General features: G+C 45.8%; 1 protein-coding gene across 3 annotated transcripts in view; it reads left to right on the top strand.

Moving 5' to 3' along the window:
• Positions 1–21246, top strand: part of CCDC73 (coiled-coil domain containing 73) — a 410197-nt gene that overhangs the window by 170854 nt on the left and 218097 nt on the right. For 2 of the 3 annotated variants that reach the window (XM_063944471.1, XM_063944473.1), the window contains one exon: positions 12088–12126. The exons of the other annotated variant lie outside the window; for it this stretch is intronic. In XM_063944471.1, the coding sequence (XP_063800541.1) occupies positions 12088–12126 (39 nt within the window). The remainder of the gene's footprint in view (positions 1–12087; positions 12127–21246) is intronic. 3 annotated transcript variants of the gene reach the window in all.

Below are 21246 nucleotides of genomic sequence, written 5' to 3'. Positions count from 1 at the left end.
GTCCTTTCCAAATAAACATATGATCTGCAGATTATGTAATTATGCAGAGACAACAGAGTCTGTAGAGTATGAGAAGGCCCTGCGCCCAAGAACTTTCATTCTAGAGTGGCTATGGGTGGACACATAAATGAAAAGTGGAGCAGAGTTGGTTATTACAGAAGCTGGAGGGTAGGGCTGTCAATGGTCATGGCCAAGAGTGTGGGTTTTGGCTTTGCACGCCAGGTGCCCTCTGATGAAGTTGCAGCCGTACTGAGAAGGTGTGGCTGTTCTATCTTGGGTGCACAATCAGAGCCCAGCCATTTGCGGCATGATGCCATGATTGACAGGTGTCATTTTGCCTCTGCTTGCTCTCGTACACCTAAGCTAAGATAATTTACCTGACCCTCCTCCCCAACAATAGCTGCTGCATTGCATTTTTCTTCTGGTTGCCTTACATATTTAGTTCCTCTTGATTACCTCCTCCCACGTCCAAGACTTCTCCCATGCTGTTCGCCATCTCTGGAACTCACGCTGCACTATCAGACTGTTTACCAATGTACATGAAGACGTGGCCTGCAAACACATCTGTAATGCCACACAAGCATGGCTCTCCACTACGTTGGCTCTCACCCTGCATTATCCTTGTCTCCAGAGTGCTACCAATCACAGTCAGCGGCCCTGATCCTGTATGTCCCCCCTTTCCCAGGGCCCTGGGTCAATCAGTGCTACTGTTAACAACTTGTGTAATTTGTATTACTATTTCACTGTCTGGTTTTCTTTTTTTCCCCATGTACTATCTTTTTGAACCTTGTAATATTTTTCACGCCTTTTCTCATTTTCCTTGTACAACGTTACGTTTACTTGGTGGCACCATATAAATAAAACATAATGTGATAACAAGTAAAACATAATGGTAATAACAGCAGTAATGATAATAATTCAGACACAGTATATAAACAGTGAGTAAGAGTTTAGAACAATCATGTATTTTATAATATAGACAAATAACTGATCAGGCTGAGATTATATAAGATAATTGTACCTATGACTGCTGAGGTTATGCATTTGATTCTTATTAAAATTCTTCTACAAATAGATTGTTTTCCCTGTCACCCCGAGTATGCTTAATCATCTTCTTAATGCTGGTTGCATTTTGGAACCAAAATAAATGCCCCCACAGGGATGACCTTATCCCGTGAGATCAGTTAGGATTTGTTTTGCCTTGTTCACTTCATGCCACAGCAGAGGTGATGTATAGAGTATCTAATGGTCCACTGCTCCTAATACACTGACAGATGAGAAATTGAAGAGCAGCCTCGAAGTGAAAGAAAGACATTTTATACTAAATGATATGTTGACCTGTAGATGAAACGGTAATACCTGCCACAGTAAAATATAACAACGTGCTTGTAAATAGTTGACCTGTTCTTAAATGAGAATAATAAATATTTTTCTTTAGAAAAAAAACAAAATGCGGGCTAGGATAGTTACTTTATCATCTTCTGCTAATGTATTTTGAAAACACACTGTGGCATCAGTTTTCTTTTGTCCGCACTTCTAGTTATAAAAGAGATGAATATTACGTTCAGATATGCTACAAAATAAACTCCATATTCAATTACTGTGAAATTCTTATTTCACTTATACATGTATTTGTGCTCAGTATTTCTTTGGAAATATTTTTTGGGCTCTAATAAACTATCCAAATGTTTTATGTCAATGGGGCAGATGTATTAAGCCTGGAGAAGTAATAAAGCAGTGATAAGTGAAAGGTAACGCACCAGCCAGTCAGCTCCTGTCAATTTACATATTGGAGCTGATTGGCTGGTGCGTTATCACCTTGCGCTTATCACTGCTTTATCACTTCTCCAGGCTTGATGATTTCATATGCTTTTTAAAAATGTTTAATTTTTGCCGTAGTTTGTTATTGCAGGGGATAGCAATTACAGTTGGTGTCGACTGTAGGGCTGCAAAAATTGTGGCAAATTTTAGGTTTCCTTTATGAATCTGTGAAGGTGCAGGAAAGCAGCTAACATTGGGCCTGATTCAGAAATGGACACAAACCCGATTTTAATGCAGTAGATTATCGACTGACTGCGCATGTGTTTAAGTAGCACTGCGCATAACTCGCAATGGCTTTGCGCCGACGGTAGCAGAAAGTTTTATTAGAGAATGATTGACAGGGACCATTTGGGGGCATTTACAGGTGTCCTGACCATTTTCTGGGCTACTCAGAAATTTGACTGATTTGTAATCGGGGCAATGTCTTTGTACTCAGCCGCTGAGACTCGCAAAGCCACCGAATACCATATTAATGCAAATCCAGGCGGCTGCGGTGATTGCATATTTTTACATAGTACACATTAGCAGCTGTGGTAGCATTAGCCTACATCTCTGAATCAAGGCTCATTGTGTCCAGGGGCATCACGTAGACACCAGATTCGGCTTACAGACCCCAAAAAGGTCTGCACCATCCTAATGACAGCATTGATTGTACCTATTTGTGAAATTTAAATGTCATGTTGCAAAACAAAATATTTAAATGAATATCAGTACATATTTTGCCATGGGGTATTCCCTGGTATTACATGTGGCTAAGAGCCTCGTTTCACCCTCAGTCTGATGTTTGCACAGAGTTGTAATCGCACGTTGGTCTATAAGCTTTTCAATCATTGTCACCTGAGTACCCCTTGGCTGTCCATTTGCTTTATTTGTAAATCCAACATTTGCAAAGCAAAATTATTAAATATATATTTTTGTCAATAGACAATGTTTAGGCATTGCTATATACACGGTCGAGTCACATTATTATGACCACCAGCTAAGAGCCAGAGTAACCGCTGTGTGCAGCACGGACAGGAGCTAGATGGGCTATACTGTCGTTTTAGACACACGTCTGGTAGCCCTCAGGTTCATTATGATGGTGAGCCAACGTTCACCTCTCACATCAATGGCACGTGGTTCCACGCCGGTTATTCGCAATGGTGCCATTTGTCCAGTCGGAATACACCTTCACCACAGCAGCACACAAACAGTTCATAAATTGCACCGTTTCAGAAATACTGCCACCCTTGGCCCGAAAGCTGATAATCATTTCTTTTTGCAACTTGAATAAATTGCCCCTTTTACCCATCACAGCAACAAGTGATAAGTGTGCAGACGGCCTATCACACACCTTATATACCCACCAAGCCAGCGCACGACACGTGACGTACTTCAGGGGCTGTAAAGAAAACTACCAAGGTAGGATGGCGCTGACAATTGTTGTGGATCCTCAAGCTGCTGAATGAAAGGGCTAGTTAGACCCTTATTAGAAACAGAAAAGAATAAAAACAATTCAGCGCTAATAACTGGTTAGATATATAAAATAAGAAATTTATTTAGAACATAGACCATCAATTTCATGCACATTAGCATATAATTACTGTTGCAACAGATAAAAATTAATAATTAATAAAAAATACCAAGATTAAAAAATAGGGCAAAAATCAACACTGCTGAATTTAGTGAAAATATCTTGAAATGCTGGGTATATTGCAAGAAGCCTTATCCTAGGGAAATTTTGTACGGTGTTACCAGTTTACTGTATTGAGTCCTCCAATAGGTAGCACTCCTTGGAAATGGAGATCCTCTCACTGGTTTGCTTGTCCCGTGCTGGTACTGGTAGAGGGAATGAACCGTGGCAAGGTCCAGATGTTGTTGCCTCCCAGAAATTGCCCCAAAGGGGTCACCGTTCCCAATAGGTGGATTGCAGGTAAATCTCGCAGTATGAAAGTCCCAGTCTTAGCACCAACGCGTTTCGCTGCTAGCGCAGCTTTGTCAAGGGGCTATGCGCTGCCAACGTCATATGTTGGAGGTAGTCATAATAACGTGACAATACATGCCCTAAAAACAAGACAAAAGAATAAACAAGAGTAGAATATATAGTTTATGTATGTTTCTGACATATAGATGTGTCCTCATTCACTCATCCTTTTTTCTCCATATGGTGCAAGTCACGTGGCATGACTTAGATGCATAGGGGTTTGTATAATGGGTGCAGTGTGTGCGTTGCACACGGGGCCCCTAGTTTTTGGGTGGGGCGACACCGCACACTCTGCAACTATAGTTTATACTTACCCCTCCGGAGTCCCGCGGCTTCGGACCTACAGTGCGGACATAAATCACTTGGAAAATGGCCGCCGCAGCCATTTCCGAGTGTTTTGCACATGCACACTGGAGATGTCCCCTGGGCACAAGGTGTGGGCGCCATGTTCCCGGAGACCTGCGCATGCGCAGTAGACTCTGGCATTACGCCAGAGTCTACTTTCTACCAGAGAGGAGGGGGCCTGCAACAGAGTCTGCGTGCGTGTCCCATCCTCTCTTAAAACGCCCCTGCTAAGATGCTTCCACTGCAGGTAGCAATTCTCAGACTTTCATAACTATTTTTTAATTTAGTTTTTGTGTTGCATCAGAATTGCATCCAAAGCCGCTTAGAGTGTCCTGGGCACCTAGAATTAGTCTTTTTGTCACAATGGAGTTGGAATAAAGTCACCAATGAAGGACAACACAGAGTGTCAGGATGGTTTTGTTATATTCTAACACTTACAGGGATACAGTAGGTTTCAACTGAAGGTGCTGCTGTTTTGGAGGGGGGGCAGAAGAGACTGAAGATGCTGCTGTTGGGGGTGAGGGGCAGGATGGGGGTTTCAGTGTAATAATAACAGACCATGAGGAGTGAGGCAGACAACTCGGGAGAGAGATTGACATGCAGCAGCACTGATCCTCCTACTGCTCAGCCGCAGACAGTGACCGGGATCTCAGGCTGCCAGACGGCACGATCGGTAGAGATAGGTGAAGAAATAGGCGGAACTGCCCTGGCTGGAACAACCAGCCAGGGAAATCTCCCCCTACACTAGAACGATTAGTTGGGAAAATCCAACGTGTTATTTTGCAGTTTTTCAGCATGTGGGAGCAAACAAATGCTAATCGTTTGCTCCCACACACTGCCATATTATTCTTCCAACCAGCCAACTAGTTGGCTGTATGGAATAATATTCTTCTGCTGTATGGCCAGCATTAGGACACTGCTTTGCCAATGTGTCTAATGATCACCTAGATGCCACATTACAAATACTATTCTGCGCATCCCTAAACATCACAGTGAGTACCCATTGGGGGGGATTGTACCCCAGGCTAAGATCCATTGTTCTATACTATGTCCTAGCAGCAGGCATAAAATGAACTGGCAAGTGCATTTATAGGGCCTACAGTATAACCTTTTACTGTTTGTTTTACATGTGAATGATATTGAAACAAGCTGTCACTGACCTAGGTTGGGGGTGTTGTGAACTCGGGGGTTCTTCCGATGGTAAGGAAGAGGAACCACAGTTGGGTCGGAACAGGGATGGCCTGATATAGGTCTTCCTCTTACAGGACTCTGACAGTAAGGCTTGATGAAATTATTGAAGAACTTTATTGCAGGAAAAGGACAACACAATGTCACATAACAGAGAAGGAACGTATGGAGAAATGTCCAGGAAGTACTTGTGAGTGATGGTAAAAGATACTGGTGACTGAAGAACTTATGAGTGATGGTTTTAGAGACACTGATAATTTGAAGAACTTGAGAGCGGTGGGTAAAGACACTGATGATTTGAAGAACTTGAGCGGTGGTTAAAGACACTGGTGATTTGAAGAACTTGAGAGCGGTGGTTAAAGACACTGGTGATTTGAAGAACTTGAGAGCAGGGGTTAAAGACACTGATGATTTGTATAACTTGAGAGCGATGGTTAAAGACACTGAGGACTTGTATAACTTGAGAGCGAGGGTTAAAGGACGCTGAGGATTTGTATAACTTGAGAGCGGTGTGTAAAGGCACTGGTAACTTGCAAAACTTGAGAGCGGAGTTTAACCTGCAGCCCACGCTGACTCCAAGAAGCACTGGTGACTGGAGTGCAGTGGAACCCAGCCGCGGCTGGGAACGCTGGAAGCTGTGCAACAACTGACACCTGGAAATGCCGGAGACACTGGGATATTACTGCAGAGAGATCCGCCGAGAACAGGAGCACTGGCATCCACTTCAGGGAAAAAGACGATACTCAGGCGCCGAGGCTCTGCCCGGCGTCTGACTTTGAATCTTCCGCCTCCGCAGGATTGGCGGAACAGTCTGATGACGTCACCAGTTCCCCGCCCACGTGATGCCGGGTGTCATGGCGGCGCCCCTGCCCCGGGGAACCGCCGGGAGCCGCGCCAGCCAGACGCCGGAGCCCGTGGACCACCGAAGGCGAAGGCCGCAACACCGACCAGCAGGCAGGCAGGGGTAAGCGCGGTGAACGCCGCCTCTGGCGTGTGACAGTACCCCCTCCTCCAGGAGTGGCCCCCGGACACTTTCCAGGTTTTGTTGGATGTCTGGAATGGAAAATCCGCACCAGTCGGGGAGCCATAACTTCAGTAGCCTTAACCCAGCTCCTCTTCTCGGGGCCAAAAACTTTCCACTCCACCAAATACTGTAGATTCTTGTGGAGGTAACAAGAGTCAAGAATAGCTTTAATTTCAAAGTCCGTTCCAGCTTCAGTCGCTGCAGAGGTTGGCCTCTGGGTTTTTGGATGGAACCAGTTTAAAATAAGGGGGCGAAGGAGAGAGACATGGAAGGAATTTGGTATCCGGAGGTGGGAAGGCAATCCCAATTTGCAGACAACCGGGTTCTGGACTTGTAACACGGGGTAAGGACCAATAAACCTCGGAGCAAACTTCATCATGGGCACCCTTAACCGAAGATTGCGGGTAGAGAGCCATACCCTGTCACCAACCTTGTACTGGGGAGCTGCTCGTCACTTCCTATCCGTAAAGAACTTATAGCGGCTGGAGACTCTCTTGAGGTTAGCATGAACTTGACTCCAAATTTGATTGAAGTGCCGGAGAGTAGAGGCTGCAACAGGAACATCCTCCGGAGGACAAATGGGCAATTCTGGAACTTGAGGATGGAATCCGTAATTAATGAAAAATGGGGATTCACCAGTCGAAGAGTGGTACAGATGATTATGGGCAAACTCGGCCCATGGCAACAGTTCCACCCAGTCGTCTTGCGAGGGAGAGAGATAAACACGGAGAAAAGTCTCCAAATCTTGATTGACGTGTTCAGTCTGCCCATTGGTTTGTTGATGGTAAGCGGATGAAAACTTGAGTTTTATTTGTAAGGCCGTACAGAGAGCTCTCCAGAATCTTGCAGTGAATTGTACCCCCCGGTCAGAGACAATTTCCTGAGGTAACCCGTGCAGGCGGAAATGTTCTTGGATAAATTACAAGGCCAACTTGTGAGCTGATGGTAACCCGGTCAGAGGTACAAAATGCGCCATTTTAGAGAAACGGTCAATAATTACTCAGACAGTATTATGACCCTTGGAGAGAGGCAATTCGGTGACAAAGTCCATAGAGATATGAGTCCATGGCCTTCTAGGAATGGACAGTGGATGCAACAACCCTGCAGGTGGCAGACGAAGAATTTTGTGCTGAGCACACTGAGGACATGAGCTGACATAATCTTGAATATCCTTCTTCATAGTGTCCCACCAGTAAGATCTTCGTAGAAACTCCCACAACATCTTTTGAACTCCAGGGTGACCGGAAAACTTGGAAATATGAGCCCACTGCAACAACCTTGGTCGAAATTTAGCTGGCACAGACATTCTCCCAGGAGGAGGGTCCAGAGCGGTGGGAGCCGCTGGCATAGAAACTGGATTGAGAATCAAAGCCCTCTCAACGGAATTCTCCTCATCCGAAGCCGTTAAGGAACGGGATAAAGCATCAGCCTTGGTGTTAAAAGTCCCAGCCCGGTACTTAATAACAAACGAGAACCGAGTAAAAAAGAGCGCCCATCTAGCTTGACGGGGATTCAAGCACTGGGCCTTCTTGAGGTAGAGCAAATTCTTGTGATCAGTGAAAATTGTAATTAGCTGTTTAGCACCTTCCAAAAGATATCTCCATTCCTCTAAGGCAGATTTTATTGCCAAAAGCTCCTTATCTCCAATGGTGTAATTCCGTTCAGCAGGAGAGAACTTGCGAGAATGGAAACCACATGGATGTAACTTCCCATCTGGAGCGTACTGTGAAAGCACGGCACCTATGCCTACCGTGGAAGCATCAACCTCCAAAAAGAATGGTTTAGAAAAATTTGGTTGTTGAAGTACTGGAGCGGACATAAAGGCTGCCTTCAACTGAACGAACGCTGCTACAGCTTCAGAGGACCAATGACTTGGGTCAGAACCCTTCTTGGTTAGGGCAGTGATAGGTGCCACAATGGTAGAGAATCCCTTTTTGAACTTCCGGTAATAGTTTGCGAAACCCAGAAATCGTTGTACCGCTTTCAAGGAAAGAGGCTGAGTCCAGTCCCGAATGGCAGTGAGTTTCTCTGGATCCATACGAAGCTCCGTGCCCGAAATGATGTAACCCAGAAATGGAATGGAAGGGACCTCAAAGGTGCATTTGGAAATCTTACCATAAAGATGGTTCTCTCGCAATCGAAGAAGTACCTCCTTGACCTGCATTCTGTGCTCTGTGAGATTCTTAGAAAATATCAGAATGTCATCCAAATATACCACTACACTTAGGTATAGCATATCCCGAAATACTTCATTAATGAATCCCTGGAAGACGGCGGGGGCGTTGCTGAGGCCAAACGGCATTACCAGATACTCGTAATGCCCGTCCCTGGTATTGAAGGCCGTCTTCCATTCATCCCCCTGTCGGATACATATCAAATTATAAGCTCCCCTTAGATCGAGCTTGGTGAAAACTCGGGCTCCTCGAACTCTATCAAAAAGCTCCGTGATGAGCGGCAAAGGATACTTTTTCTTAATGGTGACATCATTTAGACCACGGTAGTCAATACACGGTCTCAGCCCTCCGTCCTTCTTCTTCACAAAAAAAGAAACCCGCCCCCGCCGGGGAGGTAGAGGGACGGATGAATCCTTTCTGCAGATTAGACTTGATATAGTCCGACATAGCTTGGGTCTCGGGTAATGATAGGGGATAAGTGCGACCCCGATGTGGCATTTTCCCCGGAATGAGCTCAATGGGGCAGTCCCAGGGTCTATGCGGTGGTAACTTGTCAGCCGCCTGTTCTGAGAATATGTCTGAAAACTCCCGATAGGCCTCCGGAATGAGCCCTTCATCTGACTTGGTAGATACACAGAGCGGGTAGACAGGAGTGAGACAATTGGAATGACAAAATGGACTCCAAGATGTTATTTGCGTCAAACTCCAGTCAACATGAGGGTTGTGAAGTTTAATCCAAGGAAGGCCAAGAACCAGATCGTGGGGCATCTCCCGAATCACTAAGAACTCCAGGTGTTCTTGATGCAGAGCTCCAACTTGCAGCTTGATTGGTACTGTACAACTTGAAATCAGACCGTTAGAAATTTGGGTACCATTAATAGCAGTCAACGTAATAGGTTGTTCGACCGACCGTAACTGAAAACCCAGATCCTGGGCACAGGAAAGGGAAATAAAATTCCCTGCAGCCCCTGAGTCCAATAGGGCCTTAACGGGCTTGACTATTGACCCAGAAAACAGAGACACGGAGAGTAAACAGTCCACTGACGGAGAAGATTTAGAAGAAACCCCTAGCTCGACTCCTCCGGAACAAGCTAGGACTGCCCGTTTCCCGGGCGAGGCTTGCAAAACTTAAGAAAATGATCCGCGGCTCCACAGTAGAGACAGAGACCACCCTCACGACGACGCTGACGTTCTTCTGGAGACAGCCGGGATCGATTAATCTGCATGGGCTCGTCAGGACTCGGAATAACCGTTTGCTTGGACGGAGAAGATCGGACCCCTGATCGATCTGACCGTCTACGTTCGCCACCTCGTTCCTGCATGCGAAGATCCACCTTTACACAGAGCGAGATCAACTGTTCTAGGGAATCAGGCAAATCTCTAGTGATCAACTCGTCCTTTAGACGATCGGAGAGTCCATTCCAAAAGGCAGCCGGAGGGCATCATTATTCCAGCGCAGTTCTGATGCTATGGTCTGAAAGTTAATCACATACTGTCCCACTGAACGAGAGCCTTGTCGGACACGGAGCAAGTCTGCAGAGGCAGCGGTCGTCTTGCAAGGCTCATCAAAGATCCTCCGGAATGACGTAATAAAATTGGTGTAACTGGAAACCAGTGGATCAGATCGCTCCCATAACGGAGACACCCAATCCAACGCTGAACCCTCCAGCAAAGATAATGTATGCCACCTTGGACCAATCCGTAGGGAAGTTATATGAAAGGAGTTCAAAATGTACCTCGCACTGATTAAGAAAACCACGGCAACTCTTTGGATTCCCATTATAGCGAGAAGGAGTAGGGAGCTGAAGGCGTGATCTGGTTCCGGAGAGGGATGGAACATTACTAGCGCCAGCCACTGGAGCAGGTACTAGAACTGAGACCGGCACTACTGAAGCCAGAGAAGTCTGAATTTGATCCAGCCGGCCAGATAATTCCTGAAGATAATGCATCACCTGGCCCTGTGCTGCTTCCTGACTTTGAACTCGGGAAACCAAGTCCTGGATGGTACTTGCCTCTGGGCTCCGATCCCCCGGGTCCATGAGGCCTGAGTATACTGTCACTGACCTAGGTTGGGGGTGTTGTGAACTCGGGGGTTCTTCCGATGGTAAGGAAGAGGAACCACAGTTGGGTCGGAACAGGGATGGCCTGATATAGGTCTTCCTCATACAAGACTCTGACAGTAAGGCTTGATGAAATTATTGAAGAACTTTATTGCAGGAAAAGGACAACACAATGTCACATAACAGAGAAGGAACGTATGGAGAAATGTCCAGGAAGTACTTGTGAGTGATGGTAAAAGATACTGGTGACTGAAGAACTTACGAGTGATGGTTTTAGAGACACTGATAATTTGAAGAACTTGAGAGCGGTGGGTAAAGACACTGATGATTTGAAGAACTTGAGAGCGGTGGTTAAAGACACTGGTGATTTGAAGAACTTGAGAGCGGTGGTTAAAGACACTGATGATTTGAAGAACTTGAGAGCGGTTGTTAAAGACACTGGTGATTTGAAGAACTTGAGAGCGGTGGTTAAAGACACTGGTGATTTGAAGAACTTGAGAGCGGTGGTTCAAGACGCTGATGATTTGAAGAACTTGAGAGCGGTGGTTAAAGACACTGGTGATTTGAAGAACTTGAGAGCGGTGGTTAAAGACACTGGTGATTTGAAGAACTTGAGAGCAGTGGTTAAAGACACTGGTGATTTGAAGAACTTGAGAGCAGGGGTTAAAGACACTGATGATGTGTATAACTTGAGAGCGATGGTTAAAGACACTGAGGACTTGTATAACTTGAGAGCGAGGGTTAAAGGACGCTGAGGATTTGTATAACTTGAGAGCGGTGTTTAAAGGCACTCGTAACTTGCAAAACTTGAGAACGGAGTTTAACCTGCAGCCCACGCTGACTCCAAGAAGCACTGGTGACTGGAGCGCAGTGGAACCCAGCCGCGGCTGGGAACGCTGGAAGCTGTGCAACAACTGGGACCTGGAAATGCCGGAGACACTGGGATATTACTGCAGAGAGGTCCGCCGAGAACAGGAGCACTGGCATCCACTTCAGGGAAAAGACGATACTCAGGCGCCGAGGCTCTGCCCGGCGTCTGACTTTGAATCTTCCGCCTCCGCAGGATTGGCGGAACAGTCTGATGACGTCACCAGTTCCCCGCCCACATGATGCCGGGTGTCATGGCGGCGCCCCTGCCCCGGGGAACCGCCGGGAGCCGCGCCAGCCAGACGCCGGAGCCCATGGACCACCAAAGGCGGAGGCCGCAACACTGACCAGCAGGCACGCAGGGGTAAGCGCGGTGAACGCCGCCTCTGGCGTGTGACACAAGCAGTATATTAGGAGAATAATATAGAAAATTTTACTTAGTTATAAATCACTGTTAGCCGTACTTTGAAGTGACAGGAGCACAGAACATGAGGTTTTTGTCTCACAAAAACTAAATTAATTTTATTGTAAATGTTATTTTATTTTCTAAAAGATTAGACATTGCTTCATTATTTTGAATAAGCTATTTGCTTCATTATATAATATATGATTGAATACTTTACATGTTTTCTTTCCCTCTGGTAGATTTCAAAATACAACTTGCAGAAAAAAGTACAAGAAATGGTATGTTCTCTGGCATTTATATGTTATGTATAAAGTGATGACGACTCTTTGTATTACCATATGTTAAGTTATTTTACTGTTTTTATTTGTATATATTGTTCTAAAAAATTGAAACATACAGATACTGTAATGAGATGAAATTAGCGTTCAGTCTATACAGTAACATATCATGTTTGTTCAGAGGCAGATTGTAATTTGTGTGTTTACACAGCTAAATGTCAGAGACTTGGTGCAGAATCTGGAACTTGGGGTCAATGTCAGAGACTGGTTGAATGTCAGAGACTTGGTGCAGAATCTGGAACTTGGGGTCAGGTACCAAGTAGTTGACGTTACCCAGAACAGAGGTGCGGAGTCTAACACGCTGAGAGGTTTTCACCAGGGAACCCCGCAAGGGGATATGGGCTTCGCGGCTCCAGACGTGCAGGTCGCGGCCCCCTGTCTGGGTCACTTGATACCTGAACTGGACTAGAATTATGGCAGAGGTGTTGTATGATAGTCCAGATGTATATGACAAACTACAGCGGTACGCAGGAACAAACAGGAACTGGAGAAGGTGGCAGGGTGCACACGGCCAGATGGTATACTGGGGCCGTGGAGATCGAACAACAGCAGGAACTCTAGGAGAGACACAGGAGGTAGCGGTACACGGACAGACTGGGTGCAGACACTTGGAGACAGGGTAATGGTAGTCGGCAGACCAAGTTCGTCAGCAAGATGGTAAAGCTGGAATTCAATGCAGGAACATGGCAAAACCCACTGGACAGATAGCTGGAACCAAAGACATGAACCATGGAGCTGAACACAGGAAGCATTACCTATAACTGGCAAAGCATCTTGGGATTGAGAGGCTTAAAAGAACAACCTGGACCAATTAGCTGACAGCACCAGACAAGCCTCCCCAGTAATTGATATATCATGCAGCTGCAATACAGACTGAGCAGGCTGACAGGCTGAATAGTAGGATTCAGGTAACCAGCTGTAATTACAGAATGCAGACACCGGTGGAGTCAGTTGCTGAATGCTGGAGCTGAGGCACTGGGAGAGAAGTATGCAGGACCTAGCTGTGACCTGTAGTTCCACAAACTGAAGCAGAGTTAAGTCATAAGAATAACCAGCAAAAAATTAGTAATATTAGTTAACGAGTTACTCCACATAAGCTGTGCAGCTAGTATCCTAATTACCAGGAACAACCTGAACACAAAGAAGAGAGAGCAGCAGCAACATCCAGGTGCTTGATCAATGCTGAAAGCTGAACTGACAGATTTACTGATGCTGCACATGACACTAACGTATATATCTGATAATTGTGCTAACCTGTTTGTTTTATTTTCCATCAACTTTATTCTTTAAGGAAATTAAAATTTTCGGGGGGTATTCAATTAGCCGTGGGATGAATCCCGATTTTACCACGCTAAGTGTTTTCATTTATCACATCTTTTATTCAGTTTCTTTTGGGCATATTCAAATTCATAATAACCTGACAGGCAGGTATTGTGGAGACCTTACCCGAAATATTCATCCCTGAGGGATGGTCTAAGGGGGTATTTCAGAGTTGATCGCAGCAGCAAATTTGTTAGCAGTTGGACAAAACCATGTGCACTGCAGGAGGGGGGGCAGATATAACATTTGCAGAGAGAGTTAAGGGCCCTACAGATCACGCAACCCGCCGCCGAGCTTCCCGACGGCCGATACGGCAGACGAGCGACCCGGCGGCGTGTGGGAGGTGACGGGGGAGTGAAGTTTCTTCACTCTCCCCGTCACCTGGCTCCATAGCAGTGCATGGTAATATGGACGAGATTGTCCATATTGGCCTGCATGCATAAGCAATCCGGCACCAACGATGAACGAGCACGGGGCCGCGCATCGTTCATCGTTGGTGCCTACACACTGAACGATATGAACGAGTTCTCGTTCATTAATGAACGAGAACGTTCATATCGTTCACTGTTATCTACCAGTGTGTAGGGCCCATTAGATTTGGGTGGGTTATTTTGTTTCTGTGCAGGGTAAATACTGGCTGCTTTATTTTTACACTGCAATTTAGATTTCAGTTTGAACACACCCCACCCAAATCTAACTCTCTCTGCACATGTTATATCTGCCCCCCCCCCTGCAGTGCACATGGTTTTGCCCAGCTGCTAACAAATTTGCTGCTGCGAACAACTGTGAATTAGGCCCTGAAAGCAAAGTATAAAGCAAAGTAGGCTGTTAAAATGAATGGAAGCCAGAATAACTGTGCATTGGGTGGTGTTAATCTGTTTCAACAAAGAACAGTAATATTGAAGGGAGAGAGTAATATGACATTTCTTATATGGAAAAACTGTTCAACAGTGATAAGCTGCCTTGCAAACTTCAGGGCCTCATGGTTGGCCCTCTAACCTTCAAAATGGCCGCACATCACTCTTCATGTTAGTATAAGTTAAGACAATACATGTAACCAAAGAAAGAGACAGCAATCAATAATAGCATACCAACAGGCATTTTGTACAATGTTGCAAGCAAATAAATATATCTGTGAATAAAGCACGTAGGGTCACATACGGCCCCTGGGCGATCTTTTTAACATCTCTGCTATACAAGGCATTATGAAGACTTTTTTTTTTTGTATGACCTGTTCTAAAGAAGAGCTGTCTCCTATGTTGACCAGTTCTCTTTTTAAATATTGACGTGCCATTGATAAAAAGTGATGTGTCTTAAATGTGGCTAAATTAAGTGTACTCTGTATTCATCTACCTGGTTCACTGAATCTTATTACAGAACATCAAATTCAGTAATGTAGCTGTTATATGACCATACACACTGTAGTTCACAATAGAAGAATGCTGAGTATAACCTATAAACGCGATATGTAAATTATTTGTTTATACTTTAGCGGTGGGAGTATTATTTATATATTAACAGTTTCTTATATAGAGCAGCAAATTCAGTTGTGCTTTACAATTGGAAACAATGATAAAACAAAACTAGGTAATAATAGATAGTCATAGAGGTAGGAAGGCCCTGCTTACAATCTATAGTATTAGCTATAACGCATCCTAATGCAGAATTTGGGTCAATATTGTATACTGACAATATCATATCTTTGGGGCTAGTAAATGGCACAAATTGCCCTGCTCATAACTACCTTGTTTTCATGATCCCCTCCCCCCAATATACACACAAATTACAAATTCAGGGGCAGATTTAGGGGGGTATCCAATAACGCGATTGCAGGCAACGTTATCGCACCTATCGCCCATATAAACTTATGGTGGGTATGCGTGCTCCCGTTTTTTTGATCTATCCTATGAAAAAATCGTGAAAACGCCAAAACGGGTGACCTGCGATGTGTTAACAACTAAAAGTGCAGGTAAAAATGAGGAAATCAGCCTGTACCCCCAAAAATGCCAAAGTGATATAGGATAACATTAGAGGTGTAATTAGAGGGCATAATAAAAAGATTTTGGGGACGTAAATGTGTTCAATTTCTGCTATATGTATTTTATTAAAAACACTTGAAAAAATTATAACAAAAACTAAGCTTTTTCTGTCAAATACTCTCATTAAATTTGGGGTACATGAAATGTATATAAGTATATATTATATAATATATATTTCTGCAGCAGGGTGCACTGGGTTCCACAGGGATACCATTGGGGTGTAGAGTAGGATCTTGATCCGAGGCACCAACAGGCTAAAAGCGCCACCTCCTCTATAACCCCACCTCCGTGCACAGGAGCTCAGTTTGTAAGTAGTGATGAGCGGGTTCGGTTCCTCGGAATCCGAACCCCCCCGAACTTCAGCCTTTTTACACGGATCCGAGGCAGACTCGGATCTTCCCGCCTTGCTCGGCTAACCCGAGCGCGCCCGAACGTCATCATCCCGCTGTCGGATTCTCGCGAGGCTTGGATTCTATCGCGAGACTCGGATTCTATATAAGGAGCCGCGCGTCGCCGCCATTTTCACACGTGCATTGAGATTCATAGGGAGAGGACGTGGCTGGCGTCCTCTCCATTTAGATTAGAAGAGAGAGAGTGAGAGTGAGACACTTGATTTACTGGAGCTTAGGAGTACTCAGAGAGTGCAGAGTTTACTAGTGACTGACCAGTGACCACCAGTGCAGTTTTATTATATTATTATTTAATATAATCCGTTCTCTGCCTGAAAAAAAACGATACACAGTGACACAGTAACAGTATACCATATCTGTGCTCAGCCTCAGTGTGCTGCATCATCTATGTATATCTGACGGTGCTGAGTGCTCAGTGCTCACACAGCTTAATTGTGGGGGAGACTGGGGAGCAGTAGCAGGAGTACATATTATTTAACAGTGCACACTTTTGCTGCCAGAGTGCCACTGCCAGTGTGACTGACCAGTGACCACTGTCTGACCACCAGTATATTGTGATTGTCTGCCTGAAAAAGTTAAACACTCGTCGTGTGGTGTTTTTATTCTATAAACGCATTCTGCTGACAGTGTCCAGCAGGTCCGTCATTAATTATATAATATATACCTGTCCGGCTGCAGTAGTGATATATATATATATTTTTTATATCATTATCATCCAGTCTATATTAGCAGCAGACGCAGTACGGTAGTCCACGGCTGTAGCTACCTCTGTGTCGGCAGTCGCTCGTCCATCCATAATTGTATACCACCTACCTGTGGTGTTTTTTTTTTTTTCTATCTTCTTGATACTAGTAGCTTACTTTAGGAGTCTGCAGTGCTGACAGTGTCCAGCAGGTCCGTCATTATAATATATACCTGTCCGGCTGCAGTAGTGATATATATATATTTTTTATATCATTATCATCCAGTCTATATTAGCAGCAAACGCAGTACGGTAGTCCACGGCTGTAGCTACCTCTGTGTCGGCAGTCGCTCGTCCATCCATAATTGTATACCACCTACCTGTGGTGGTTTTTTTTTTTTCTATCTTCTTGATACTACTAGTAGCTTACTTTAGGAGTCTGCAGTGCTGCTGACAGTGTCCAGCAGGTCCGTCATTATATAATATATACCTGTCCGGCTGCAGTAGTGATATATATATATTTTTTATATCATTATCATCCAGTCTATATTAGCAGCAGACGCAGTACGGTAGTCCACGGCTGTAGCTACCTCTGTGTCGGCAGTCGCTCGTCCATCCTTAAGTATACTAGTATCCATCCATCTCCATTGTTTACCTGAGGTGCCTTTTAGTTGTGCCTATTAAAATATGGAGAACAAAAATGTTGAGGTTCCAAAAATAGGGAAAGATCAAGATCGACTTCCACCTCGTGCTGAAGCTGCTGCCACTAGTCATGGCCGAGACGATGAAATGCCAGCAACGTCGTCTGCCAAGGCCGATGCCCAATGTCATAGTACAGAGCATGTAAAATCCAAAACACCAAATATCAGTAAAAAAAGGACTAAAAAAATCTAAAATAAAATTGTCAGAGGAGAAGCGTAAACTTGCCAATATGCCATTTACCACACGGAGTGGCAAGGAACGGCTGAGGCCCTGGCCTATGTTCATGGCTAATGGTTCAGCTTCACATGAGGATGGAAGCACTCAGCCTCTCGCTAGAAAAATGAAAAGACTCAAGCTGGCAAAAGCACAGCAAAGAACTGTGCGTTCTTCGAAATCACAAATCCACAAGGAGAGTCCAATTGTGTCGTTTGCGATGCCTGACCTTCCCAACACTGGACGTGAAGAGCATGCGCCTTCCACCATTTGCACGCCCCCTGCAAGTGCTGGAAGGAGTACCCGCAGTCCAGTTCCTGATAGTCAGATTGAAGATGTCAGTGTTGAAGTACACCAGGATGAGGAGGATATGGGTGTTGCTGGCGCTGGGGAGGAAATTGACCAGGAGGATTCTGATGGTGAGGTGGTTTGTTTAAGTCAGGCACCCGGGGAGACACCTGTTGTCCGTGGGAGGAATAGGGCCATTGACATGCCTGGTGAAAATACCAAAAAAATCATCTCTTCGGTGTGGAAGTATTTCAACAGAAATGCGGACAACATTTGTCAAGCCGTGTGTTGCCTTTGTCAAGCTGTAATAAGTAGGGGTAAGGACGTTAACCACCTCGGAACATCCTCCCTTATACGTCACCTGCAGCGCATTCATCATAAGTCAGTGACAAGTTCAAAAACTTTGGGCGACAGCGGAAGCAGTCCACTGACCAGTAAATCCCTTCCTCTTGTAACCAAGCTCACGCAAACCACCCCACAAACTCCCTCAGTGTCAATTTCCTCCTTCCCCAGGAATGCCAATAGTCCTGCAGGCCATGTCACTGGCAATTCTGACGAGTCCTCTCCTGCCTGGGATTCCTCCGATGCATCCTTGCGTGTAACGCCTACTGCTGCTGGCGCTGCTGTTGTTGCTGCTGGGAGTCGATGGTCATCCCAGAGGGGAAGTCGTACTCGTAAGACCACTTTTACTACTTCCACCAAGCAATTGACTGTCCAACAGTCCTTTGCGAGGAAGATGAAATATCACAGCAGTCATCCTGCTGCAAAGCGGATAACTGAGGCCTTGGCATCCTGGGCGGTGAGAAACGTGGTTCCGGTATCCATCATTACTGCAGAGGCAACTAGAGACTTGTTGGAGGTACTGTGTCCCCTGTACCAAATACCATCTAGGTTCCATTTCTCTAGGCAGGCGATACCGAAAATGTACACAGACCTCAGAAAAAGACTCACCAGTGTCCTAAAAAATGCAGTTGTACCCAATGTCCACTTAACCACGGACATGTGGACAAGTGGAGCAGGGCAGGCTCAGGACTATATGACTGTGACAGCCCACTGGGTAGATGTATGGACTCCCGCCGCAAAAACAGCAGCGGCGGCACCAGTAGCAGCATCTCGCAAACGCCAACTCTTTCCTAGGCAGGCTACGCTTTGTATCACCGCTTTCCAGAATACGCACACAGCTAAAAACCTCTTACGGCAACTGAGGAATGTCATCGCAGAATGGCTTACCCCAATTGGACTCTCCTGTGGATTTGTGGCATCGGACAACGCCAGCAATATTGTGCGTGCATTAAATATGGGCAAATTCCAGCACGTCCCATGTTTTGCACATACCTTGAATTTGGTGGTGCAGAATTATTTAAAAAACGAGAGGGGCGTGCAAGAGATGCTGTCGGTGGCCAGAAGAATTGCGGGACACTTTCGGCGTACAGGCACCACGTACAGAAGACTGGAGCACCACCAAAAACGCCTGAACCTGCCCTGCCATCATCTGAAGCAAGAAGTGGTAACGAGGTGGAATTCAACCCTCTATATGCTTCAGAGGTTGGAGGAGCAGCAAAAGGCCATTCAAGCCTATACAACTGAGCACGATATAGGAGGTGGAATGCACCTGTCTCAAGCGCAGTGGAGAATGATTTCAACGTTGTGCAAGGTTCTGCAACCTTTTGAACTTGCCACACGTGAAGTCAGTTCAGACACTGCCAGCCTGAGTCAGGTCATTCCCCTCATCAGGCTTTTGCAGAAGAAGCTGGGGACATTGAAGGAGGAGCTAACACAGAGCGATTCCGCTAGGCATGTGGGACTTGTGGATGGAGCCCTTAATTCGCTTAACAAGGATTCACGGGTGGTCAATCTGTTGAAATCAGAGCACTACATTTTGGCCACCGTGCTCGATCCTAGATTTAAAACCTACCTTGGATCTCTCTTTCCGGCAGACACAAGTCTGCTGGGGTTCAAAGAACTGCTGGTGACAAAATTGTCAAGTCAAGCGGAACGCGACTTGTCAACATCTCCTCCTTCACATTCTCCCGCAACTGGGGGTGCGAGGAAAAGGCTCAGAATTCCGAGCCCACCCGCTGGCGGTGATGCAGGGCAGTCTGGAGCGACTGCTGATGCTGACATCTGGTCCGGACTGAAGGACCTGACAACGATTACGGACATGTCGTCTACTGTCACTGCATATGATTCTCTCCCCATTGAAAGAATGGTGGAGGATTATATGAGTGACCGCATCCAAGTAGGCACGTCAGACAGTCCGTACTTATACTGGCAGGAAAAAGAGACAATTTGGAGGCCCTTGCACAAACTGGCTTTATTCTACCTAAGTTGCCCTCCCACAAGTGTGTACTCCGAAAGAGTGTTTAGTGCCGCCGCTCACCTTGTCAGCAATCGGCGTACGAGGTTACATCCAGAAAATGTGGAGAAGATGATGTTCATTAAAATGAATTATAATCAATTCCTCCGTGGAGACATTGACCAGCAGCAATTGCCTCCACAAAGTACACAGGGAGCTGAGATGGTGGATTCCAGTGGGGACGAATTGATAATCTGTGAGGAGGGGGATGTACACGGTGATATATCGGAGGATGATGATGAGGTGGACATCTTGCCTCTGTAGAGCCAGTTTGTGCAAGGAGAGATTAATTGCTTCTTTTTTGGTGGGGGTCCAAACCAACCCGTCATTTCAGTCACAGTCGTGTGGCAGACCCTGTCACTGAAATGATGGGTTGGTTAAAGTGTGCATGTCCTGTTTATACAACATAAGGGTGGGTGGGAGGGCCCAAGGACAATTCCATCTTGCACCTCTTTTTTCTTTCATTTTTCTTTGCGTCATGTGCTGTTTGGGGGGTGTTTTTTGGAAGGGCCATCCTGCGTGACACTGCAGTGCCACTCCTAGATGCGCCAGGTGTTTGTGTCGGTCACTAGGGTCGCTTAGCTTACTCACACAGCTACCTCATTGCGCCTCTTTTTTTCTTTGCGTCATGTGCTGTTTGGGGAGTGTTTTTTTGGAAGGGCCATCCTGCGTGACACTGCAGTGCCACTCCTAGATGGGCCAGGTGTTTGTGTCGGCCACTAGGGTTGCTTAGCTTACTCACACAGCTACCTCATTGCGCCTCTTTTTTTCTTTGCGTCATGTGCTGTTTGGGGAGTGTTTTTTGGAAGGGCCATCCTGCGTGACACTGCAGTGCCACTCCTAGATGCGCCAGGTGTTTGTGTCGGCCACTAGGGTCGCTTAGCTTACTCACACAGCTACCTCATTGCGCCTCTTTTTTTCTTTGCGTCATGTGCTGTTTGGGGGGTGTTTTTTGGAAGGGCCATCCTGCGTGACACTGCAGTGCCACTCCTAGATGGGCCAGGTGTTTGTGTCGGCCACTAGGGTCGCTTATCTTAGTCACACAGCTAC

This window comes from Pseudophryne corroboree, chromosome 11 (assembly GCF_028390025.1).
Source record: "Pseudophryne corroboree isolate aPseCor3 chromosome 11, aPseCor3.hap2, whole genome shotgun sequence".
Lineage (NCBI taxonomy): Eukaryota > Metazoa > Chordata > Amphibia > Anura > Myobatrachidae > Pseudophryne > Pseudophryne corroboree.
The sequence above is the reverse complement of the archived record's forward strand: the minus strand, read 5'-3'. Positions and strand labels throughout refer to the sequence as shown.